This window comes from Pieris rapae, chromosome 4 (assembly GCF_905147795.1).
Source record: "Pieris rapae chromosome 4, ilPieRapa1.1, whole genome shotgun sequence".
Lineage (NCBI taxonomy): Eukaryota > Metazoa > Arthropoda > Insecta > Lepidoptera > Pieridae > Pieris > Pieris rapae.
In genome coordinates, this window is record NC_059512.1 from 2,632,774 (window position 1) to 2,657,428 (window position 24,655).

General features: G+C 31.7%; 2 protein-coding genes across 2 annotated transcripts; one reads left to right on the plus strand and one right to left on the minus strand.

Moving 5' to 3' along the window:
• Positions 1 to 81: 81 nt before the first annotated feature.
• LOC110994547 lies at positions 82 to 4,983 on the minus strand. Its single transcript, XM_022261250.2, has 9 exons — positions 4,901 to 4,983; positions 4,455 to 4,506; positions 4,016 to 4,127; positions 2,272 to 2,410; positions 1,727 to 1,852; positions 1,015 to 1,172; positions 764 to 903; positions 332 to 590; positions 82 to 187 (listed from the first exon to the last, which is right to left on the minus strand). Exons 1-9 carry the CDS (start codon positions 4,919 to 4,921, stop codon positions 82 to 84), a joined length of 1,113 nt encoding a protein of 370 aa, XP_022116942.2. The 5' UTR covers positions 4,922 to 4,983.
• Positions 4,984 to 13,763: 8,780 nt separating this feature from the next.
• Positions 13,764 to 24,185, plus strand: LOC110994546. Its single transcript, XM_045628006.1, has 11 exons — positions 13,764 to 13,854; positions 14,588 to 14,655; positions 15,012 to 15,121; positions 16,262 to 16,486; positions 17,654 to 17,768; positions 18,226 to 18,286; positions 19,994 to 20,117; positions 21,924 to 22,056; positions 22,821 to 22,967; positions 23,114 to 23,250; positions 23,939 to 24,185. The coding sequence occupies exons 1-11, from the start codon at positions 13,764 to 13,766 to the stop codon at positions 24,183 to 24,185; spliced, it is 1,458 nt and encodes a 485-aa protein (XP_045483962.1).
• Positions 24,186 to 24,655: the final 470 nt, after the last annotated feature.

Consider the following 24,655-nt stretch of genomic DNA (forward strand, 5'->3'; position numbering starts at 1 on the left):
AAAATAATTGGCGACACCAAGCTATTGACAATTGATAAAATTTTATTACAAGTATATGAGACTCTACAACACATCCCATCACTACTTTGTCTGTGGTAACGGTTTAGGGGCCTTCGCTTGATCCCTTAACAACTTTTGAATTTCTTTATACACTACTGTTAAGCCATCTTGACTAAGGTCACTGTTTCTAAATTAATTAATACTAATTTATAAAAGCTTTACACAATTGAATACGTTTTTAGGACGAAAACGAAATTATTAACACACATGTACAAATTAAACCTTTTTATTTATTTTTCCGAGAGCAAAGTTTTCGTTATACTTAATATACATTTTTTGTTTCTTTTGTGAACCATTTTTTGGTGGGAATTCTAGTTCTACGCTATCTTGTTTCCAAAGAACATAATCCGCAGTTAAATTTTTGTTTTTACTGGGATTAATTTTTGGGTCAGTGTTGTTGCCTGCGTTATCCTCAAATTCTTTGCTTTCATTATCCTTACTATTTGTATCATCATTGCTTCCTTTCTGAACTTCAGGGGATTCTATAGAAACTGCTTCGTCGCCTTCGTTGAATGGAACCAAAATTGGAACTAAAACACGTAAGTTAAGTAGGATATAGAAAGAGGAATTAAAGACTTGTACTACAGCTATCTCTATAATGTGTTGTGTGTTTATAGCTTAATCAAGTCATTGTTAGTTTTTTTAGAATTGTCATATATTTTTTGCGGTTTAAAGCTAATGTTTATCATTTTTTTTTACTTACCGCATCGGGACAATGTACTGAGCATTTTGATATTATGAATCAGAGTATTGCTCATAATTGCTATAATGTGTCTTTCTAGTAAGAAATTAAACTGTGACATCATTCTATTTGCGGGGCCTTCCACCGTCAATGATTCAGTTCTAAAAAAAAACCTATCTCCTTAGATTTATGAAATAAATAAATATTTTTAGTGGATATAGCCATGTAAAAACAAACCAATTAATTATTAATTTATCATTAATATTACTAACCTAGCTGGCTCAACAAATTCAAATGTTAGATCCACGGACTCTGGGTTATTAACCATAGACATGGAGAGTCTTGCTACCAGTTCATCGACTGATAACGTGAGGGTACCCGTTAGGGGTGGTGACCCCGTATTTAACGAAGCAGTATAGCCATAAGTTACCTGAAATATTTTGTAGTTAAAATATGACAAATATAAAAAAAAATTAGAGCTGTCACGGGACGCCTGGAAGATGTGAAACATCGACATTATTTTGTAAAAGTAATATGCAGAAAAGAACAGATTGTGATAGAAATTAAAAATGTCATAATGATAAAATATAATATTAAGATTTTTTTCCAGATAACGATGACTATTTGTTGAATAAACATTATTTTCATTAAATATTTTTAATGTGAAATTTACTACTGCATTTAGACTGTATATCATATAGCGTGGCGACGTGTCGCCACGGCATGCGTCGCCACGCCAGAAATCGGTTTTACGTGCGGCTTTAGATGTTTCACATCAATACATAACAGTTTTGTTGAATAGAAAGTGAAATACATATATGTATTGAGTTAATTTTTTACAATTATATTGGGCGTAAAAATCTAAAACTTAAGATGAATGGCATTTTTTTTGACATTACAGAATATTAAAGGCTGATTGTTGACTTGGCAATTGAAACCACGTATCGACTGTTCTGGAAAAAATGGTAAGGTAAAGATTATTACCTTCAAGTTACTAAAAGTCACCAGCGCATCAATTTTACGGATATTTTTTTCCTTTACACCAGTAGCTACTGAGCGTCGATACAGGCTATCCAGTCCTCGCATTACGCCGTTTCTTAGATCAAGTTGCTGAAAGAATTGCGATTTTTTTCGGTTACAATACAAAGACTTTGCTGGAACAATCTTCGTCTCACAAGTATAATATGTTTCTATAAAAAGAATACTTTTCATAGATCTACGACATAGAGTAATAAGGAATGTTTTTTTTAAATTTAAAAGCCGTAGTAAATTAATAAAGTGAGTGAGTGAGGCACAGTTTTGTTTCTAATATTGATATTTATTTAAAACTAAAGGTAACTTTTTGTGTGAGGCAATGCAATGCCCTTGTATAAGAACAAAAAATAAAGAATCGTTTATTTCATGTCATCATGAAATCACCTTACATAGAATGGGCACGTGTAAAATTAATAAAATATTACAAATTCCTTCCAGTTTTAGACTTAATACAAACTATGTAGAACTTAATACAAAATAAATAGAAAAGGTACCATTCCGTTGAAAGCGTAAATTGTAAAGTTCGGCAGTTTCACCGACCCAGCCTTGACCTGGTGCAGTTTTCGTATAATGACATTTATAGCGTTGTCCATAAATTCGTTCAAAGCCTGGGCCTTTTCGTTGTCATATCTCCTAGAGGACAAATTGACAATTTTTTAGATACGAAGTTTTGCTGATTTCTTGTAACTTTGTGTAAACTAAGAAGCATTAGTAGTTATTGTATTTTGGGTGTTTAACTGATTAGGATCTAACCTAACCAAAATAGAGTTCAGTATTTTTAGATAATTTATTCTGTATTGAGTCCACATTATAAGACAGATTTAAAAAAAATATAATACTTGCTCTCTATAATTTAACCATTAGAAACACTTGTATAGGATCAATTTTAAAATTAACAACGTCTATGAAATATGTTACATGAATGTAAGGAATGCTGAAGATATCAAATTGCGACGTCTTCCTTGCATCTTTACCCTTCTAGGTACCATGTTAGGTTTAGAGCCTGTTTCACAATGTCCGGATAAGTTCCAAATAAACTATTTGTTACTTATTTGTAGGATAAACAGTATTTTTGCGTTTCACGACTGTCAGATAGCGCTATTTGTCATGAAATGCCAAGTATCTTATTCGGAACTTTTATCTTTCGAATAATTTATGTGTTGCATAGCTATTTGGCACTTTATCCAGACATTGTGAAACAGGCCCTTATTCTCATAATAGACATTAGTCACTTACATGAGAACACTTATATGCTAACGTTACAATTAGAAAAAAACGAAAAAAAAGAAACTTGGTAGAACTTGGATGAATTTTCATTTCCGTAGATTGGGATCACTCGTTAGTTTATATAAAAAAACAAATTAGGATAAACAAAAAAATCCGAACTATTCTTTAGTTATGGAACCTTTAGCCAATTCCTGTCCTTCCCGTATTTATAAGATGGTTCTATCAAAACTGACATGTAATTATAATAAAAAAAGGGGAAAAACACGTTAAAAAAATAGAATGTTATATGTAAAAAAAGTGCCCATATCATGAAATTATGACCAAACAAGAGAGTCGCGGGAAACAAAAGAATTTTAAGTAAGTCATAGAGAATTACAGACGTGGCATCTATATTTAGGTTGTGCAGCGGCTTAGTTCCGTTAAAATTTTAGGCCATTTTTTTGTTATATAGAAACTCCCTTATCTATTACCGTTTCATATTTCTGTTAAGTTGTGATTAAGCTGCATATGAGTAATAGTAGTTCAAATGCAATTAGAATAACTTAGTTTAGTTGGCTAATTTAGCTTTAACATCACAATGTACCCTAGAGATTTCGTCTAGAAGGGGTCGCTTATATAAAGCCGTCTTAACGATGTACTAAGAATATTTATAACTGTCAATTAATGGTTACAATAAAAAGTAAAATTACAGTTGCAAGTCTTATGGGCTTTCTTTTCTTTTCTCTTTGGTTTACTGGAGAAAGGTTATAAATACTAAAAGTGACCATTTTTTTAACTCAAAACGGGACATTCTTTTAATTTTGGTCAAATAATAAATAGATAATAAAAAAAACTTTTTATAAGTTTTTCAATTTAGAAAAAGTAATTTTACGTGAAATTTACGAATCACAAAAATAGGTATATAAAATGTTTAAAACGAAGATTGTTTCGCCAGGCTCGAACCTAGGATCAGCTTTATAAGCCCTTGGCAGTATTGTAAAGGAAAATATTCGTAATTTTAAATAAGCTTACTGAAATTGAGCATTCATCTCCCTGCCGGCTAATCCAAAATACAGGAGGTAGTCATTAAAGTAATCTTTAAGCCATTGATTTAGGTCAGACTTTAATCTATCCAGAAAACCATCTGTAATTAATTATTATGATTAAATATAAACCATCTTATTAATTAAAATTAAGCAATTGCAAAAAAAGCATTTTGTTATAAAGCAGTCTTTCATCTCTCTCTGTAAAAATATATTTACGCTATGATAAAAAGAGATAGTTTCCTACAAACCTACATCATACTATTAATTATCGTCTGATTTTTTTTTAACTATTTAAAAACTTATATCTTGAATAGGAACAGTTTAATGAATAAAAAATAATGAAAACTGATGAATTTATAATTTAATTAACGGGGATACCGTTTGTATTTGTTAAGTGTAATATAATGACTCACTGTAAAACATACCTATATTATGTTTTTCCAGACGTGCGGCTGGTTTGGAATCATTGACATGGTACTGAAATATGAATATTAAGCATTTTATCATCAAATATTATTTATATAATATTGTTAGAAGTCATAAGCCATCGTGCTGTGTGGGCGTTCCTAAATATAATATTGCGTGCCACTGTGTGTGGCAGAATATGCAAACGATTTACGATTGTACCTACCACCTTAACATTTTATACCATAATATACTTACAATAAAAAAATTATTATTATATGTAAAGACTATTTAGCGATAACGTGGTTCAAAATTATCGAAATATTCTTTTGAATTGTTTCTGTTTATTTTAGTTGTATATTTGTATTTCTTTCAATTGTCTTTCTTCTGACTAACAATATAGTACGTGTTAACAGACTTGAAAAGAAATTAAACTCGAACAACAAAAGAAATGTAAAATACGTACCACCATAATGATGTCGTCCATTTGTATGTCGGAGACTGCGAGAACAAGATTCAACGTATTATGCAATAGGCGATAGCGTCCATCCATTTTATATTTTACATTTTTTAATAGAAATCTGTAAAATTAATCAATTCAATTATTAATTAATTAAAATAGGTTGTTAGGTCATGTGATGATTTCTTTGTTTTATTTAAGTATTTCTACAGCTACTCATTAAACAACATCAAACAATTATATAATACACAAAAGCTTAAACGGAATACACATTCAAATATAAAGCATCGTTTTACCTATTTATACAAAAATATAGTAAAGCACAAATTCTTACTAAATTCTAAATTATAAGTTCTAAGATTTATCGATCATTATAATAAATATTTAATTTAAAGGAAAAATAACAAAGCCATTATAAATAAAAGAAACCAGAGCTTTTTAGTCACATTAAAAATATATCTATGTGCTGGTAATTTATGTTGTAATCTGAAGGTATACGACACATAACTGAGTTTCGTAAATAGTTGGTATTAGATTCAAATTCTTTAGTTAATTAGGATCAAATCGACTGATTTTTATGTATATTTTAAAGCATGTCCAATTACTGTCGTATACTGATATAGCTGGTATTTCCATTATTGGTGTCATTAATAGTTGTAATAAATATTTTCCTGTGATTTGTTGTTACCGATGAGATCACTTTTCCTCCTCTTTGATGAGTCTGATTGTTAAGTACTTTAATAAGTTAAGTATTTGGGATTACGCTAACGAAGGCATATGTATGTAATATGGTAAAAGCATTTACTCAGCCTGTCCAAATGTTGGCATATAGAACAGTTTGGAAGGGTCTTTATCGGTAACAGCACGATCGAAAGATCCCAACAAATGCACGTCATTTAAATTTATCCTCGTATTTAGCACCATGTTCTCGAGGTCATTGTGAAGGTACTGGATTTTGAAGTGGGTGTCGTTTCGCAGCTTCATACGGTGGAAGAATCTGAAAAAAAATATTTAAATATTTATTATTTCAGCCACAGAAAATTCATACTTTGTATGCGACAAGTATATATTTGAAAAAAATATGAACAGTGTTTCTAATAATTTTTTTTTAATACAGTTGCTCAAAAAGTGGCATATTGCAGGGAGGTATAGCGTTCGGAAAGAGGGCTATTACACACTCGTGCTTTTTATTTACCTTTCCCGCACTAGTGCGTTATCATTCCCAACTGTCAAAACAATGTCTATTAAAAAGAAAAAAACCAACCACGAAGGTTTTATTAAAAAGATTCATAGAAGTGTTCAATAAGTTCGATTAGGTTTCTTTTCATTTCATATCAATTAAAAAAATATTCAAAAGAATTTTATAATATATGCAAATACGTATTTCTAAAAAGTTAACTAATAATTGGATTCAATAAGTAAGGTTAGGTTTCTTTTATTTCATTTCCGCACTTGTAATGAAATATACTATATGCACATTGCATTGAGGCGGAGACCAGCAGCTGAGTTTCATCATCATCACTTGAGGGCATACGAAATTCCACCTTAACTGAGCGTTTTATAAGGCAGTTTTTGCCACGTTCCATCACTATGTGGAACCAACCAATGTATTTCAACTAATTTTACTAAGGGCCCTTCAAGAAAAGAGGGGTACTAATTGTTAATTTGCCGGTAACGCAGTTGCGAGCCCTCTGGTATTGACAATGTCCATGGGCGGCTATTTCACTTAACATCATTTACATTAAAACAAATATTAGAAAAAACAGTGAGTTCTATATTAGCCACACGAGCGCAATGAAACTTAAAAATCTAATAAAAATCTTTTTGTATCTGTTGAACCATGTAGAAGTTCACTACTAACTTATTATATTTATCTATAACATTTTCCATAAATCTGTATACTGAAATCATATTATGCACATACGCATTATATGTGTTTACACAGTACTGGATAAAGAAACGGAAAAAAATATTTTTAATAAGAAAAGCGTCCACCTGCTGGCGTCCCTACTCATTAGTAACTTATGGTGCGCTTTGATTTATGGTTATTCTAAATTACTTTATGCCCGTTATCTTTGTAACTTTAAAAAATATATTAGCATTTAAGTATGAGGACTTTTGAGTGTTGAATTTCCATATAAATAGAGTTTCGTAATTTCAAACGTAATTAAAAGTTAACAACGGACGGTGGAACGAAAACCGAGGTGTAAAATTTTCTTTGAATTCTTGTGTATTTAAATTTCATATTTGAAATTAGCTTTGGCTCTTTCAAAGCTCACGTTCGGTGCCTTTTGCGCAAAGCTTGCGGTTTTGGGAGGTTGTATACCTAGGCTCAGTTTTTGCTTATTTACACTTGTCTGTTAAGTTTTTAGTATCGACATCATTTATTATTATATTTTAATAGTTTTAAAGGTTTTTCTGTTTTATGTTTTTTCACTTTGGAGCATATTTTTCATATAATATTAACTCGAGTTTCATTAAAACATCCTTCGTATGCTAAACAAGGTTTATATTTACCAAAAACATTCAAAGATCTTCCAAGAGTTTTTAGAGATCGACTTAATGGAATAATAACTTTTGGAAAAAAAATATTATTCTGTTAATGATATTTTGATAACATAATAATTTATTTTATTAACGTGATGATGTTGTGATAAAATGATAAAAGAATTGACTTTAATGATATGTAATTGTGTCTTCTGTACTACCTTTTAAGACTTTTGTGTGGCAGAATATGCAAGCTTTAAATTGTACCACCATAAAATTTTTGTACCATATTGTTGCAAATAAACTCCTATTACTGTATACATTTTTTTATTTAATATACTCGAGTCAAACATTTGCATCCTTGTGTGCAAAATAAAAACATATCTATTTAAATTTATTTATTGTATATAATTTAATAAAGCAAATAGATCTTCCTACTGACTTCCACACGCTATTCTTCTCTTGGTCGCGCCTAAACGAACGCTCAGCTACGCAGCATACTACAAATTAACGGTTTTTTAAATTGTAATTTAAATATGTATGTATATCGTTTTAAATGTTACACAATATATAATATAATCATCATTAATTGAGCTCCGCTGCTTTACAAATGTTTTAGTGAAATGTCAGTTTACGGAAAACTATTTAGTATTCACACAGTTATGTCCACGAAAACTCGTGAAAACTTGAAGCAAAGTAATTATCATTAGCAATTTCTTTAAAAAATTGGCTTCATTGTATAAAAAGATTGCTTTTAGATATTTTATGCTATATTGTTAGTTATGGATAGATAGATTTAGGAATATAAGTTTAATTTTAAATGTTTTTATCTAGAATAGTTGGTGTGGGTTATTTTGGAATTGTATAGTATTAGTAGTTACTGTTAAGATAGAAAAATGTAGTGAAAATAAATAAATAAATTTTAAAAGCCCATCCTTGTGTATGCTTTATTAATGAAACAACAAAAAAAACTATTGAATAATCTGTCCTTTCGTTAAATAACTTATATAAATCACTAAATTAACAACATTCATAACTTATTTGAGATTTGCATTTACGAATAAGTCTACATGAATTTAATAGAATGCTTAAGCGTAAAGTAGTTTTTATTAACGCACCGAACATCTAATTACGTAAGAAAAAAACTAAGGCGACCGATGGTTTCGAGTATAAAATTTAGCCAGAGCTCGTCATTCTCACGGGTCGTAAATTCACATAATGCTTAGTTATAAAGTGTGGGTAGTATAAACAATCTGTCGGGATGTTTGGCTACGGCCCTACCAGCAACTTAGCGACAATAACAACTGAGCGCTTTTTAAGGCAGTTTGTGCTGCGCACCACCACTATGTGGAACCCGCTGCCGACTGAACCTATTCTACTAAGGGTCCTGTCAGCAAATGTAATACCAATTCTTAAAAGGACGGCAACGCACTTGCTTAGTATCAGGTGGGCTCGTCTACCCACTGTTATATAAAAAGCGGCCTTAACGTCAAACGATCTTTGAAACTGATCGTAATAAATCCCAACATAAAAAAGGTTACATTAATATGGTCTTTTAAAGCCAGAAACACTTTAATATAGATTTAGGAATTACTTTTTTAAAGTCCTATCACCCCCAAGAGGGACGAGATAATCACGGCGGGATGCATTCAGCCGAATCAGAATCCATAATTGGATGTTGTAACTAAACCATAAGTAAGTATGGACGCGTCGTCACAGTTTCTTTGCGATAACAATCTCATTTTACGGAGATGAGCACGGCTGGACAGACATCAATTACGACGTAAACGTTATATTCTAAAAGGCCATAATTGCGGTAATTCAGAAGATAAATCAAAGAATACGACTAATATAACTGGAAATGTGGTTTTTACGAGAGTTAATGGAAGTAAACTTTTAATTGCAATTGTGAATTACGTCACGATTTGGATTTAATTTAATTTTATAACAAAAAAAACAGAAATACTAAATATAGATATTTTATTAATAAATTATATTTGCCTAGGGGGCCGTTCAGGTATTACATAAGCACAATTTATCCCCCCTCCCTTTATTGCAATTTATCCCCCCCTCCTCTTATCAGTAAAAGTAAGCAAAGCTTACAAAAATAATAGTACATAAACATATTATTTTTAAGTAGGAATCCTCGAAAATGGATTTGTTTCCAAGCATCCACAATGGTAGAAAAAGTAAATAATTACTAACGACGTAATCACCAAATAAGAAAATTAAAGACCACTTCCCCCTACGGGGAACTACGTAATGTAGTTTACGTAATGTTTGAACGACCGTTGAAAGTGTTACAAATATAAAATAAAATACACTACACAAGCAACTACTCACAAGATATTCTTAGGAGCCCTCATCATACAATAGCCGCCCAGATTTATCCCTGCCGGTATGAGACCGCGATTGCCTCCTACGTGATATGCAGTTCGTTCCGCAACTCCACCAGTGTTTACTAGCATCTGAAATGTATAATCTATACATAAAGGGCTCAGTTATACACTGATATGACAGGTAGTCTATAGAAAGAAATTTAGTTTTATTCGGTAGCATCAATCTCTATCTACTTATTTTAGGAAAGGAAATATTTATCAAGTCGGTTGAAATGCGACGAAGAAAACGATTGTCCTAAAGGCATAATAATTGTTCAGAGTAGCTAAACTTATTAATTATTCCATTAAAAGTTCATATTACTTTCATTTTATCATAAAATGATATTATATACATTTTATTTATACCTATCTTACGTAATTTATTTGTTAACATAGAAGTCATTCAACCTGAAAGTCTTCGTCGATTTTCGACGAAACAATGACTTCTAAGTTATAAACTATATAATATCTTATCGAAAGCATTCATAAATTAATATTGACATAGATGCAGGAATACTCCACGCCCCTTCGGAAATTCTTAATTGTAAATCATGTGCTGCAGAAAACTATTTGATTACGATTAGAACGTTTAATATTAAGTATTCATCTGAACTGTATAACAGTATATTTATTTTATATAAGACCTTGCTAGGGGCTTGGCGTTGAGCCAAAGAGTATTTTGACAGTGGTTTTATAATGCTGTAAGCTCACATCATTGCTTTATCTTGAAAGGCCGTTAAACTCGGTTAGATTTCAACTTAAAAGTAGCACATTCACGACTAAAACATAGTCCGAGGTTGACCTGTCATCAAATGAGCCTGTTTGTTTGCTCTTTGGCAGTCCCTTACCTTACCTGCCTCCCATACCTTGGCGTATTAACCCTACAAAATCGTCACGTATAAAAAACTGACTAATTACCTTAAGCATTTCAGTATCGAAATTATCACTACCAACTGCAGCTTGAAAATTTTGGCGGACTTGAGCGTATTGCGCTAGAAAAAAAAGTCATTATCTGTGCTTTATACAGTATGTTTTTACAATATATGGATATGGCTAATTATCCATATCAAAATTACCAGCATGTATGGTGAATATTATGAGTGTGGACGAAGTGAAAGGTTTGTAAAGAACGTAGCAAGTGGATGTCTATGGTGTCCCTTTAGGCAGTAGCAGCAGGCGTGACAAAAACAAAAATTGGTTTGTATAGAACAGCGGACTATTAGAGCAGAAGACTCACCTGCTGTTAAGTGATATAGACACCAATGCTGCCAGAAAGCTCTCATGTTTAGAATATGCTACTCTTTATAAATACGGTAGTTAGCAGACACATATGTAACCGATATTAAGTTTTAAATTTTAATATAATATATACCGTCCAGATTGTCTAAGATTTTAAAATATTTGTCCACACTGAAACTTGGCCAGCAGTCAACAGGCTTGTTGGCTATTACATTAAAAACTTCCACATCTTCTGGAATATGCAGTGGCTGTTTGTCATCTTCATGAAGAATTTCATTTTCTATAAGAGAAATGCGTTAAATTCATATTTACTATTAAACTTGTTATTTTTAGTAGGAATTATAGAAAACCTTAAGTAGAAGGTCGGCTATAGACGGGCGGCAACATAATATAGAATCTTAGAAATTTGAATAGACAGTTAGTCAGTTAGAAACATTGCTAATGAAAACTTTATTTAAATTTTAGAACTCTTTGGTAACCTAATGTAGTATATTGCATTCATTTGTCATTTGTTTTTGTAACTTCGCGGCAAATCTAAAATTCTTGTTACACATGAAAATGAACCTCACGCGAGAAAATTTATTTATATTCGATTTATTATGACTTTCGTTGTGGGCTTACTCAACAACAAAGCCATGATAGGCTGCGAAGCATGAAGCCCCATCTCGTGCCACTATTTACAATTGTTTTTAACGAGGTTAAGCGTGGACGTAGCACTCTCAATAATAATCGGCGTGGGGGACGTCTTTATCAGCCAAAGATCCCATTTAAGAAAAATATTGCACGAACAGCTCTCTTCTGCAGGGTGAAAATAGTTTCGACATCAGTCATTAACCCCATAATAATAAGCCATTAGTCATTAAGCTGTAAAAGTGCCTAAAATAAACAAGTCTAGCTGTATGGACTTCAGTCACTGAACGAATCTTTTTAACAGCTTAAGCAGCAGAACTAAGTCTTTTAACTTTATGGAGTGTCTTCAGATGGAGTGTTTATTCGCGGACAATGCGCAAACTTGTGTATTCGTGGTGTTTAAATGTACTAAATTGCTCGACCCAAGACTCTTAAGACTCCCAAGACTCCCGGAAACCCCACGAAGCAGAGTTCCAACTTCAGACAAAAGTTTCCATTAACTACTCGAGTAACATCTGCACAACCTACGGGCAGAATAAAGAGGGTGCTTCAACCCCCAGTGCTATTAAACATAGCTATGTTACTAAGTTGAAAGTTTGATATGAATTAAATTCCTTACCATCATCCGATGTCCGCTTTAGATGTGATTTCGGAAAAACGTTGGGTGTATTTAATATCAAAATGAGTAATATATTTGTACAAAACATTTTCCGTCAAAAAATAACATTTATTAACATTCAGTCATAAAATTCGCTTTTAATTAACTCGAGACTGCATTGAATCCTATAAGCTTATCAGTATTTTCACTTAAATAAACCATTTCCAAATGAACTTTGTATTTCAATTGAAGTAAATATGTTGAATATATTTCAATTGTAATAATATTAAACATTTGTATGATATAGTTTAAAAACGTAAATCATTACAATTCTCTATTTTTAACCTACATAGTAATAATATAAATAATAAGATGAGAAAATTAAAACATATTAAAAAGTTTGGTCCCTGTGACCTTTAACGCTAGCAGCATTTCCACCTTTAGCTGAAGAAAATTGTAAATAATATTAAATAATAAACGATAATTACTATTCTCATTTAACTAACAATGCATAACTATTTTAAATCTAGTGTGTCTCTATCTTATACTTGTGGTGAACAAGTAGCACCCGTTCACGAGTATGATGCATGGCCAGTCATCGGCCCCTTCGCCATATTTTAGGGAGAGAGACAACCCGACGCATGGACGCCGCCACAAGTAATGACATTTAAGTTATGTAATAACTAATCTTAATGTAAAGCCTTTATTTAGATTCAAGAGTCAACAACTTTTCCCGTTTCCCCAGTTGCGGAGGCGTCTTTTGTTATGTTCAGTCTTCTCGCTTCAGAGTTTTCCTAGTACATAGATTCGTAGTTATGAGATAATAACTCTAAAAAAAAATCAAACATTGGAGATAAACTAATAAGATATCGTACGAGGATATCTTAGTAGACTCACTAACAATTGGATTAGATTTTACATTTTTATTTATATGAATATTATTTTATTTTTATATTATAATTTATTTTAGTTATAGTAAGTATTACATGTAATTTTATGTGCTTTTTATTAGTTATTTATGCACTTCTTGTACTTTACCCTCTGTAGGTGTTTCTTTTTTATTGTTCCATATCAGGATTGCCTGGAATAAATCGGTTGTTAGCGATAAGCCGCCAGTTGTCTAATAACTTATGTAACCTGCTTTTTTATGTATGTTTTTATTTAAGGTATCGAAGTGTAAATAAATAACTAAATGTAAGTATTTTATTATAACTATTATTTTTAACTTCAGTGGAAAACACCGACTTGGCTGGAAGTATTTAGTATCTGTATTATGGCAGCCAGGTTGTATATACATCAATTAATGTCTGTTTTCAAAGTTATATAGCGTCTTTTAATACATAAAAGATAAATAATAAAACTATTACTATTGGTAAATTTTTCTATATTGCATTACATGCTAATTCGCTTACAATCTAGCCATGTTTAAACCTACAAATTCAAAAATAAGAAATTAATAACCATGATAATTCAAAGTTAATTTTCAATTTATTCATCAAACATTAATATTTTATTTCAACGCGAAATGTCGTTAAAAATGTTTCGTTTTTATATTTTATGTTTTCTATTCGTACTTGAAGGACATTCAGCGGATATTGAGACTACACTTAAAAACTATTTCAACAGTGGTAAATAATCTTTATGCAACTCTTAAGAGACTCTATGTTTAAGGGACAGTAGCAAAGCATATAATGCTTTGCTTCTCTAAATGAATCTATTTTTTTTATAAAAGAGTACCGACAGTTTTTAACGCCGGCCTTTTCTCTCGGCCTACACCCTCTGTCTTCTTTGCCGATTAGTAGGGATGCCTACAGGTTCGAATTTAATGACGTGGAATAAGTGAATGATGGTGTTCCAAAAAAAAAGGATTTTATTTTTTATTTTATTATTTTTTATAAATAATTATTGATAAATAAATAAATATGTAGCAATTAACGTTTAACTTCCAGAGCAATATTTCGTTAAGTTTGTTGTTACAAGGTTAAACTTTAAAAGCGATTAATAAGAAATTAGGAGGGTTATATAAAGTAACATAAAAACTATTTATGTTATATACTATAGTAACACAAAAATCGCACTACTACTCGTTTTTAAGACAGTTTTTGGTCGCACACCATCACTTTGTGGACTCAGCTGCCCACTGAACTATTTGCGAATCAATTCGACTTAGGATTCTTCAAGAAAAGAGCGTACCAATTCTTAAAAGGAGGACAACACAATCGCGAGCATTGGGAGTGCCTAAAGGCGTCACTTATGATCAGGTGAGCCTCCAGCCCGTTTGCCAGGGCTTTTTTAATTTTCTATAAAACGCTTAGCGAAATAAGAAACTGTAAAATGACAATACTAAATTATATTTTGCAGACATATACACCGGATTCCAAAAAGATTGGCAAAAACATAGAAAATCATATGAAAATGCAATAAAATTAGTGAGTAACTGGATAGATTATTATTTGTTTATTTTACGAGTCGTCTTATTACCAAGCACCCTAATATACACAGCCTGTTATTCAGGGCATTCAAATTTTAATATTATTACAGATATACTTGAATTATTAGAATTTGTACAAATAAGGGAAGTAGCGAGTCAACCCCAAAACTAGTGTCTCTGACTACTTACGGGGGCTGTCTCATACTCATGTATTAAAGTAAAATTTGAGAAACAATAAACATTTCTATTTCTATATACCGTTAATAATCTAATGAAATAACTATTAAAGCGCTCTCTTAAATTTAAGAAATAGGCTCACTAACAATGAATTTGTCATTAGAATTTCAATTTCAGGCTCTAAAGGATAACTATGGATATAAAGGGATGAACGTCTACATCAGAAAGTCTGCAGACGCTCACAGAATCGCAAATGGCTTCTATTTGTCCGACGGTGTAGTTGGAGTGTAAGCTATTAAGGCTCTCTATCGCTTACCTATTACTTTCTATTAAATCGTTATCTAAATTCATTGGTTACCTAAATATCCCAACTATGGAGAGTTGTATACCCTGGAATGGAATACATTTGGGAATTCGTAGAAATTCTTTAAAACGAACTAATTTACCGGCGAAAACAACAGTAAAATCGTCTCTGGACTGGATTCTGACCTCTTTTTTAACTTTTACTGCTTAGTCTATGATCACTAAGAATAAAAAAATAAACGTGATTTATCGTGACTTTGTACGTTTACCTTATTTTTATACCTAGTGAGGCAACTTTAGCGTCTTACGAACTAGATGGCGTTATTAATCTTAAAGTAATTTTATGATCGTTCTTTCACTGTGCTCTTCCTATGTTTTAATTGCTTTGTTTTGTTACATTCGTTTTGTCTATTGTCTTATGTACTTTTTGCTCATCTTGTGGTTGTGAGCAGTGTTGGCCAAGTGGCTTCAGCGTGCGACTCCCAGCGTTCGATCCCCGGCTGTGCACCAATGGAGTTTCTTTCTATGTGTGCATTTAACATTTGCTCGAACGGTGAAGGAAAACATCGTGACGAAATCGACATGTCTTAGACCCAAAAAGTTGACGGCGTGTGTCAAGCACTGGAGGCTGATCACCTACTGGCCTTTAATTTAAAATTGATCATAAAACACATTCAGAATTCTGAGGCCAAGATTGTAGTGCCACTGATTTTTTTGTGGTTGCAAGGCAACAGAAAAATCAGTCAACAACAATATTTAATCTTATCTAATATTGTTTTTCAGAAATTGGTTGCCTCGAAGAGATCGCTCGTAAGCGATAAGGCCGCCAGTTTCTCTCCTTTTCATTATATTTTTGTATGAAAAGTAAATTTAATTAATTATTTAGATTATTATTATTTAATATATCCACTATTAAGTTATTAATTATTTTTGACATTTATTACGTTTTGACCAATTAATCGGCTTTAGTTGCTTTTGTCTACGCTAAACTAATCTTTATGAGTATGTAAGTGAACCACATTTTTTTAATTCGTCAGGTAATTGAACTCAATATCAACTTAATAGTAGCCAAGGTTTGTTTTTAATATGTATGAGTTTCTTTGTTTAAACGTAACTTATTTCAGAATGTTCCACGAAATGTTCTTGGGCGAATTGCCGCATCTCTCTGCACCGGAAGTGACTTTTGCTCTTGCATCAAACATTCTACGCATTGGGTCAGGGATCGACAAGATATTAATCCATACTCGATATACGCTCTTCAGAAATCAATCAGATGTTATTTATGGGAATCTAAATAATAAGAATTCACCATTTACTTACGATGTAGTGGATAATATTGGAAATGCAGCGTAAGTAAAAAATATTTTGAGTTCATAGTACATTTTAGAGTTCGTTACTCTTAGTTTTCATTACATCGTAGTAAGTTAAGCTATTTCATTATAATAAGAATAATGTAGTTGTATTTAAGCTCATTAGTGAACGACTGATATGTGCACATAAAAGAGTTTATTGTCGACTTCTCATTTGATCAAAGGTCAAAGGTAAATTTTGACTTAACTTTACTATTTACTTTGACAGTGAAATGTGTTCAGTTTATAGCAATAATAAAAAATATATATCTAGCATAGAATTACATCTATTAAAAGAGTAATTGACTGTATATTAATCTACTGTTAGATAGATGAGACCTGTATAGCTACTTAGTTAGACAAGGAGCTACGATGGTGCGACGCGTAACGGTGTTTCTTCTGGTTGAAGATGAAGAGCCGATGCCGCGTTCCATTTGATAGGCCTATACCAGTTCTATTAAAACTCACTCAAGTCACGAATATGATTTTTTTTTATAGAACAGGGGGCAAACGGGCATTAGGCTCACCTGATGTTAAGTGATACCGCCGCCCATGGACACTCTCGATGCTAGAGGGCTCGCGAGTACGTTGCCGGCCTTATAAAAATTAGTACGCTCTTTTCTTGAAGGACCTTAAGTCGAATTGGTTCGGAAATACTAACCTTATTTTTTTTTAATATATTAACCTTATTTTTTACTGAGGGAAAAGTAATTCTGCGCAGCGTGTGGAACTTGCTATAACATCACTACATACCAATAAAGATCACGTTAGAATTCCAACAAGAGACCTTGTGACTAGCTGGTACAGCAACGACTATACATCACGTTGACTACGCCTTTTATATTCTGGCCTGGGTCATACAGTATTAATATACTCGCGAGCCCTCTGGCATTGAGAGTGTCCATGGGCGGCGGTATCACTTAACATCAGGTGTGCCTCCTGCCTTTTTGCCCCCTGTTCTATAAAAAAAAATAGAAAAATAATTAAAAACTTGAAACTTCGGGTCGCGTTAGTATTCTACCAGGAGACCCTGTGACTAGCTACTACAGCAACGTCTTAATATTACGTTGACATCGCCTTTTGTGTCCTAGCCTGGCTCATAAGGTATTAATAGAAATACAATAGTGAACTATGAACTTTTAAACTCTAAAATTTATGATATTCTAGGATAATAGCCGAGAACTGCAAGTTAACAGGCTACGCGATAACTAAACTAAGTGGACTATCGGTTGATATAGGACACAGTACGTTTGCGGTGACGGAATGTAAATTCAGCATTGAGGTAATTAATTGATATACATATTTGATAACTTGAAAGTTGAGATAATAAATCCGGAAACTGAAATTATTTCTGTGAAGGCCGATTTACATCGGACTAGTGAAGTCATTCTATCCTCTGTATCAAATAATAATAAATAGAGTATTATTTCGTAAATTTTGTTTGTGTAAATGTATCAAAAGAAGTAGCCTAAAGTGTATAGTGTAAGAAATCTATATTTTTGTTCTCATTCTTGCTCGCTGATATTTTGGCGTAAATGCTAATAACGATCTTTCGTCAACACTAAAACTTACGTTTAATCAACGTTCGTTTGGTTTAAACGCACATTAATAATCGTCTGAATTCATGATTTTTAACAGAATTTTAATATGCAAAAATGCAGTGGTAGGTTACACTGGCATTCAAATCCCAAGGAATAATAATATTTAAATTTTGTCATTATTTAATTATTTACTTTCAGATATCATCCCCCGGACAAGGTCGAGAGCCTATCATAGCACCATATTTCAATCAACACCAAAGTAATACATATAAAACAATATAATATTCGTAACCTTAAAATTCCAATTTTATGCGTCCTGAATGTTCTGATATGAATGATCAATCCTTGTGTCTTCTGCGGGTCATCAAGTGAACGATGATTTGAGAGTTGAATGATATGTTTCAATTTAGCTTTCAGAGTTTGTCTGTTAGTCGTTGACCACTAACTACACTAGCACGGTTAATATGTAAAATCAAAAAAATAAATTACATTAAATATCTTTTGTAGCGCATCGTAAGCGTATTTAGTTGTAAACGAAAGCTCGAACCACCGTTTCAATACGTTATAATTTATTGTTTATTACATTGAAAATATTTAAATATTTACAGAAGTTGATTAATTACATTTTGCAGTGACACATTCAGGAATGGAATTTAATTTCGGGTAGAATTCCAAACCCGTTACCGCACTAATTTACTAGTATCTTAGTTTAATTATTTGATAGTTCAGAGTACATATTACATCGAGTTTGGACTTTGACCCCTAGATTTGCGCTCAACTTTAGTTTATTTAGTAGTTGAAATCTTGATGAATCTCTTCGTATTCTTGCACTTGCTAATTTTAATATAATATCTTCTACGTAACTGTTATATTAAATTAGATATTAGACAATAAATTGTATCACTTCATAGACATTTCTTATGGTTTACAAGGCTCGGCGTTTAAAGCCAATCTTACTTACTATACTTATTCTATAATTAAGACTAAAGGCAGAGGCTTTTAAAAAGAATAAAGAAAAACTTTTGTAATGCACGTGGGTAACACTGAAAATGTTTAGAACTGGCCAATTAGAAACATTGCTAATGAAGACTTATTTGAATATCAATTTCTGAACTCTGTAATTCTGTAAACTAATTTAGGATATATTGCATTCATCTGTACTTTTTTTGAAATGGCGGCAAATCTAAAACTCTTGTTATATGTGAAAATGAACCTAACACGAGAAAATTTTCGGTCAATGATTTATTATATATAATTTCGTGGTGGGTAACAACAAAGCTACGATAGGGTGCGATATTTCTTAATGAAGCCCTATCTCGTGCCCCTATTTACAATTAGTTTAACGATTTTAATCGTAGATTTGAGATTGCTATGATAATAATCCGCGTGAGGGACGTCTTTTAACAACGACTACTGAAGATAACATCAATGCTGTGCAACGAATGATAGAGGAAGAAAAGAGAGTCACCTATCAACAGATACGAGAAAGCCTACGTAATTAATATGAGTCGAATTCGAAGAAGAATCCTCTAAGGAAGAATGGGCCCACTGCTTTTCTCAGGTGAATCGAATGCGACAATGTGAAGGAATCGAAATTACTTGGAAAAACAATAAATGTATTAGCAACTTTCTACATTACGCAATATTTCATTTTCTTAACATTTTCAGTGTTACCTAGGTATTATTATTTATTCGTTTACCTAAACATACAATAAAATATACAGTATTTAGAATTCTTTTAACCAAGTTATAATAAAAATATTTAAAAATTAGTAAATATAATTTAATAGTATAATTTAAGTAAGTTTATTATACTAATTTACTCGACTATATATAAAATCTATCTAATATTGAATACTCTATCTACTAAAGTAATGGAAGAAATTATTTATGGTATTTTTGTATAATTACATAAATTATAGGTATATTTTATAAAAACTTTTAAAGCTATAAATTTCTTATACAGGTAAATCTCTTGAGAAATTGATATCGAAACCAATTCGTGAGGAGATGCTGCCAAAGCTTCAAGCAGCTTTATTGACTTACATCAACACTTCATTGATATTCCAAGAACGTTTATCTGAGTATCGGTAAGTTAAAATATTTTTTTACATTTTAAATTTAGATGAAAAAGATATAATATTTATTCTTTACCATTCGAATGCTAATTTAAAACTCCCAAGACTAATAAAATCATGAAAGAAAATTAATTGTATGGTAATTTTTATTTTATTTAGATTTTTGTACACTTTTACCCAGCACTTCATACACTTTATTATAATTTTTATTTAATGTCCTTATAAGAAGCGGTTATTACCAATAAGATCTTTTGTATTTAAATGAAACGAATTTTGATTATCTAACTTCTGACGCTGTTTAATTTTTAGAACATTAAAAACAACTACCGTTTAGGTATATTTTAATAAATAAGTCAATTTATTTTACCTAACACGATTGGTAAATTTTTCTTTGGCGTTTGCTGGGTAAAATAAATTAGAATTACTCTTTTCTTGAATGTGGTCAAAATCAAGCTATTATATTATATATTGTTTTCTATATGTACTAATATTTGGAACATCTTTCGCTGGTCCCATAATGTAATGCAATATCTACAGCGATACTGATTCTGACGTATTTGTGTGCAAGTTAGTTGGCTATCTCTCTATATCCGTGGCGCTGATATCGCCATGTTGCATTCGAAGAGAGTTTCTGCCAACGGCGGATCCAGGGGACGCGTCATGGGTGTCATGAGCCCCCTGAGAGGTTCCAGGACTTAGGTGGACCACTAATTAATTCTTAAAAGGCCGGCAACGCACTCGCAAGCCTGGCATTGAGAGTGTCCATGGGCGGCGGTATCACTTAACATCTGAGCCTCCTGCCCGTTCGCCCCCTGTTCTATAAAAAAAAAAATAATTGAACATTATGATTTTATTTCAATATTTATCACCATACAGATTTTATTTAACTACATACCTTCAATATTAAATTAATATAATATAATAACTTTGTATGATGACAAACGTATAAGTTCTTGACTTCACCACGACTAAGTGGCCTCCTGGCGGTAAAACTGGATCCGTCCTTGGTTACTGCTTTTCCATAATGATTTTTCTAATTATGTACGAGCCAAGGCTGTACATGTTGCTCACTCAGGCTTCCTTAGTTTTATAGCATTGGGATTTCCTAAATCGACGGAGTTACCCCCTAGAGTATAGTCACACGTAGGCACTCTCTTCAACAGTTACATTGCATTTATTCGTTACATAGCAATTGACATTTAATTATTTCACTTGTATTTTATTGTTGTACGCGAGTTGTTAATATAGAGGAAAAATAAAATACTCTATTATTTAGAGCGCCCTGATGACACAGGACAATTTACTTTATCATTGGGCTTGATACAGGTTGAGACAAATTCTGTTATATGAGGATTATAGTTTTTCCATATTTATTTACAAACACAAATAACACAATACATAAAAATTACAAGGGATGCAACGGGCGGCCTTATCGCTAACAAGCGATCTCTTTCAGGCGGTTGCCTAGTAAGAAAAGAAAAAAAAATGATGAGTGCAAGAAGTGCATAACCAGAATTTATATAAAAAAATGTATATTAATGTAAATCTATAGAACCTTAATCTAGATGAAATAAAAAAATATGCATATTCTATTTTAAATTTGTCTATTTACTTTAATTATCTTTCCTATCGACTTCGACAATGAAACTTAAGAAACAAGTACTGTGAAAGTCGTTTTAATGATCTTAACCAGAAATTTCAGTAAATATTATCCTAGTAATATAGATAGAATTATAAACACGATAGAGAAAATCCTGTCATATCTACAAAAATAATCCAATATTCTATCTCAAAACTAACTTATGTTTGTTATAACAGGAAATCCCAACGTAAAGTATTCAAAGAATCATCTAAGTATATACTCAAACTTATAAGGAGTTTAAATAAACAGTCTTTACAATTGAATAAGGCTGCTACGGTGTTACACCCATTTTATATCACATGGAACGTGGTAAGTGATGAATGCAAAGAAGGTTACAGTATGAATTTACAAAGCTTCCTATAATCACAAATTAAATTGTTAAATTAAATTTTACGAATTTTAGACGGCAATTGATTAAAAAATTGCACTCCCTCATATTTAATATACTGCTTCAAATAATTTGTACGCGGCTTCGGTAAGGTGAACTAGTTCGACTAGCATGCATGTAGTTGTGCGTTTTTTTATAAAGACTAACTTATATAAAACCCTTAAACTACTTATACATTTCATTTAAAAAAAAAACTTTTTTGATGCAAAACTGAGTTAAATGTTAAGCAGCGAAATCATGAGCGGAATTGGTGACTGCTGGCGGATGACAGTTCATTAGCTTCACTCAGACAGCAGGGCATACTATTCAGTCACATACAGCCCAAGCAAATTCGGAATCATATACACGCAATATATATTACTATGCGAAACCATCAGGCGTTTTCCTGTCCACCAGACCTACCTTTAAAATACAAAGTAGAGAATGACTTTTTACTTTAATTACAACGCACACGAAACAATAATCGTTGTATATATTTAGTAATATATAAATATAACTATAGTTTTATAAATATAACTGCTTATACAAAAGATTTTTCGGCTTACCAAAAAGTAGTATGAGTATAAATAAATGCTCTTGTCTGATACATTATTAATATTGTATAGCTGTCTCAAATCTCGGTAGAACAATGACTGTTAAGTAGCAAACTATGGAATAGTTTCATGGTGATTTTGTATAATTTTAGTGCGTTGAAAAAGCGTGCCCTATCCATGTGGGTTTAAACGATGTGACCGTCTTTGGGCTAGATTCAGCCTTCTCGGCACATAGAGGAGGACCATTCAAGTTACAGAGTTTGAAAATCGGTGAAGCTCTAACTTTTAACTATGTTCAGGTAACTTTTTACTATACTTTCAACTTGTACATCATTGAACGAAATTTATTGACGTTTGCAGTATACAATTTAGAAATTTTAAAGTTAATAAGCCAAAGCTAATTTTAATAATTAGTATTTAAAAGTGCATAATGATTATTCTTTAGGTACGTGGAAAGGTACATTTTGAAAATCAAACTATTAAAGTTACCCATAATTTCTTCGCTGAAGTAGACGATCTGACATTTTCCATCGAAATGGGGATCAATAATCACGTACAAGACGTACATTTTGTTGATTGGAGGTATGTATTGTATTAAACTCAAATATACTATAGCCACTAATCATGGTTTAAATTGAAATTTATTTAGAGTTATAAAATATAGAACATTTTATGATTGGATATTTAGACAAGATTGTCATTATTTATTAATAACCTTATTAATCAATTATATATAGTATTAACGTGAATACGTTTTTAAATTGGCTATAATGAGGGCAAACCAAAACTTAATGATAACAAAATTTTGGCGATGTAGTTTCGAATCTATTATGTACATCTAGGATTGTTTTTTTATAAATAAATAAAATCTATAATTGTACAACTGGATAGGTAAAAAATAAATACATTAATTTGTATGTTATATTGTTTCGTATCTATAATATAACGATAACTTATTCGACCCTATGAAACTATAATATTCATTTTTTGTTTTAGTTAATATTTATGTTATTAGTTATTATTAATAATTTGTTTATTTTGTGGCCGTTTTTTTAGTTCCTTTGATATTTTGCTAAGTTCTAATGTAATTGATGTGTATTTGTAAGTGTATTAAATTTGTGATGTTATACAATCTTGTATTTTTTAGGCCTACACATTGTTTTAGAATGTATATATATATATAAATAAATTTAATTCTTTATCATCAACTGTCATTAAAATAGCTACCGATAATAAATAAACTTATTTATGTACAATAATGTTATTACAGGTCAATAGAGCTGTCAATTATGGATTTTAAAGGGAATATAGAAGAACGAATGAACGCCAATTCGTTTATAACTGGTTATTTATATAATGAAATTCCTAAAGCATTAACAGAATATTTACACGGAGTTTTAGGAGAAAGCCCTAAATCCGCCAAGATGATAGGGCATTATTCTTCATTGAGCAGAGAAGACACAGAAGAAAGAGAAGAAATATACCAATCGGAACCAATAAACCGGAACCAGTATTGAATGCCCTGAATGTGTGAAGTTCAGGCTTTAAACTTAATAAGAATTATGAATAAATATACCTTTATAATATTTTAACACGTGGTATTGATGTAGTATGAAAAACGGTTCGGCGGCTGTTAATACATAAGTTAACAGTACATAGTCCTGAATCGATATTTCCTTGACAACTTAATAGTGAAAAGAAACATAATTGTCAGTCGAAGGAAAAGGAAAGTATAGCAAGAATAAGACGTATAACAAAGTCCTGGCTGAATTCTATTGTTAGGTTAGCTTCTTAATAACGTCATCGGTTGTAACGACTGTTTTTACGACTAAATATGAGTAGTCTTACCCCCTTCCCATGTATATATTATTTTTTGACCCAATAAACCAAACGACATGTGTAGACAAGCTTAGCTTCGTCGGTTAGGTAGGCCCACTAGCAATTAAAACAAATATTAGTTGCCCCTTAGATGTTATAATAAATTTAG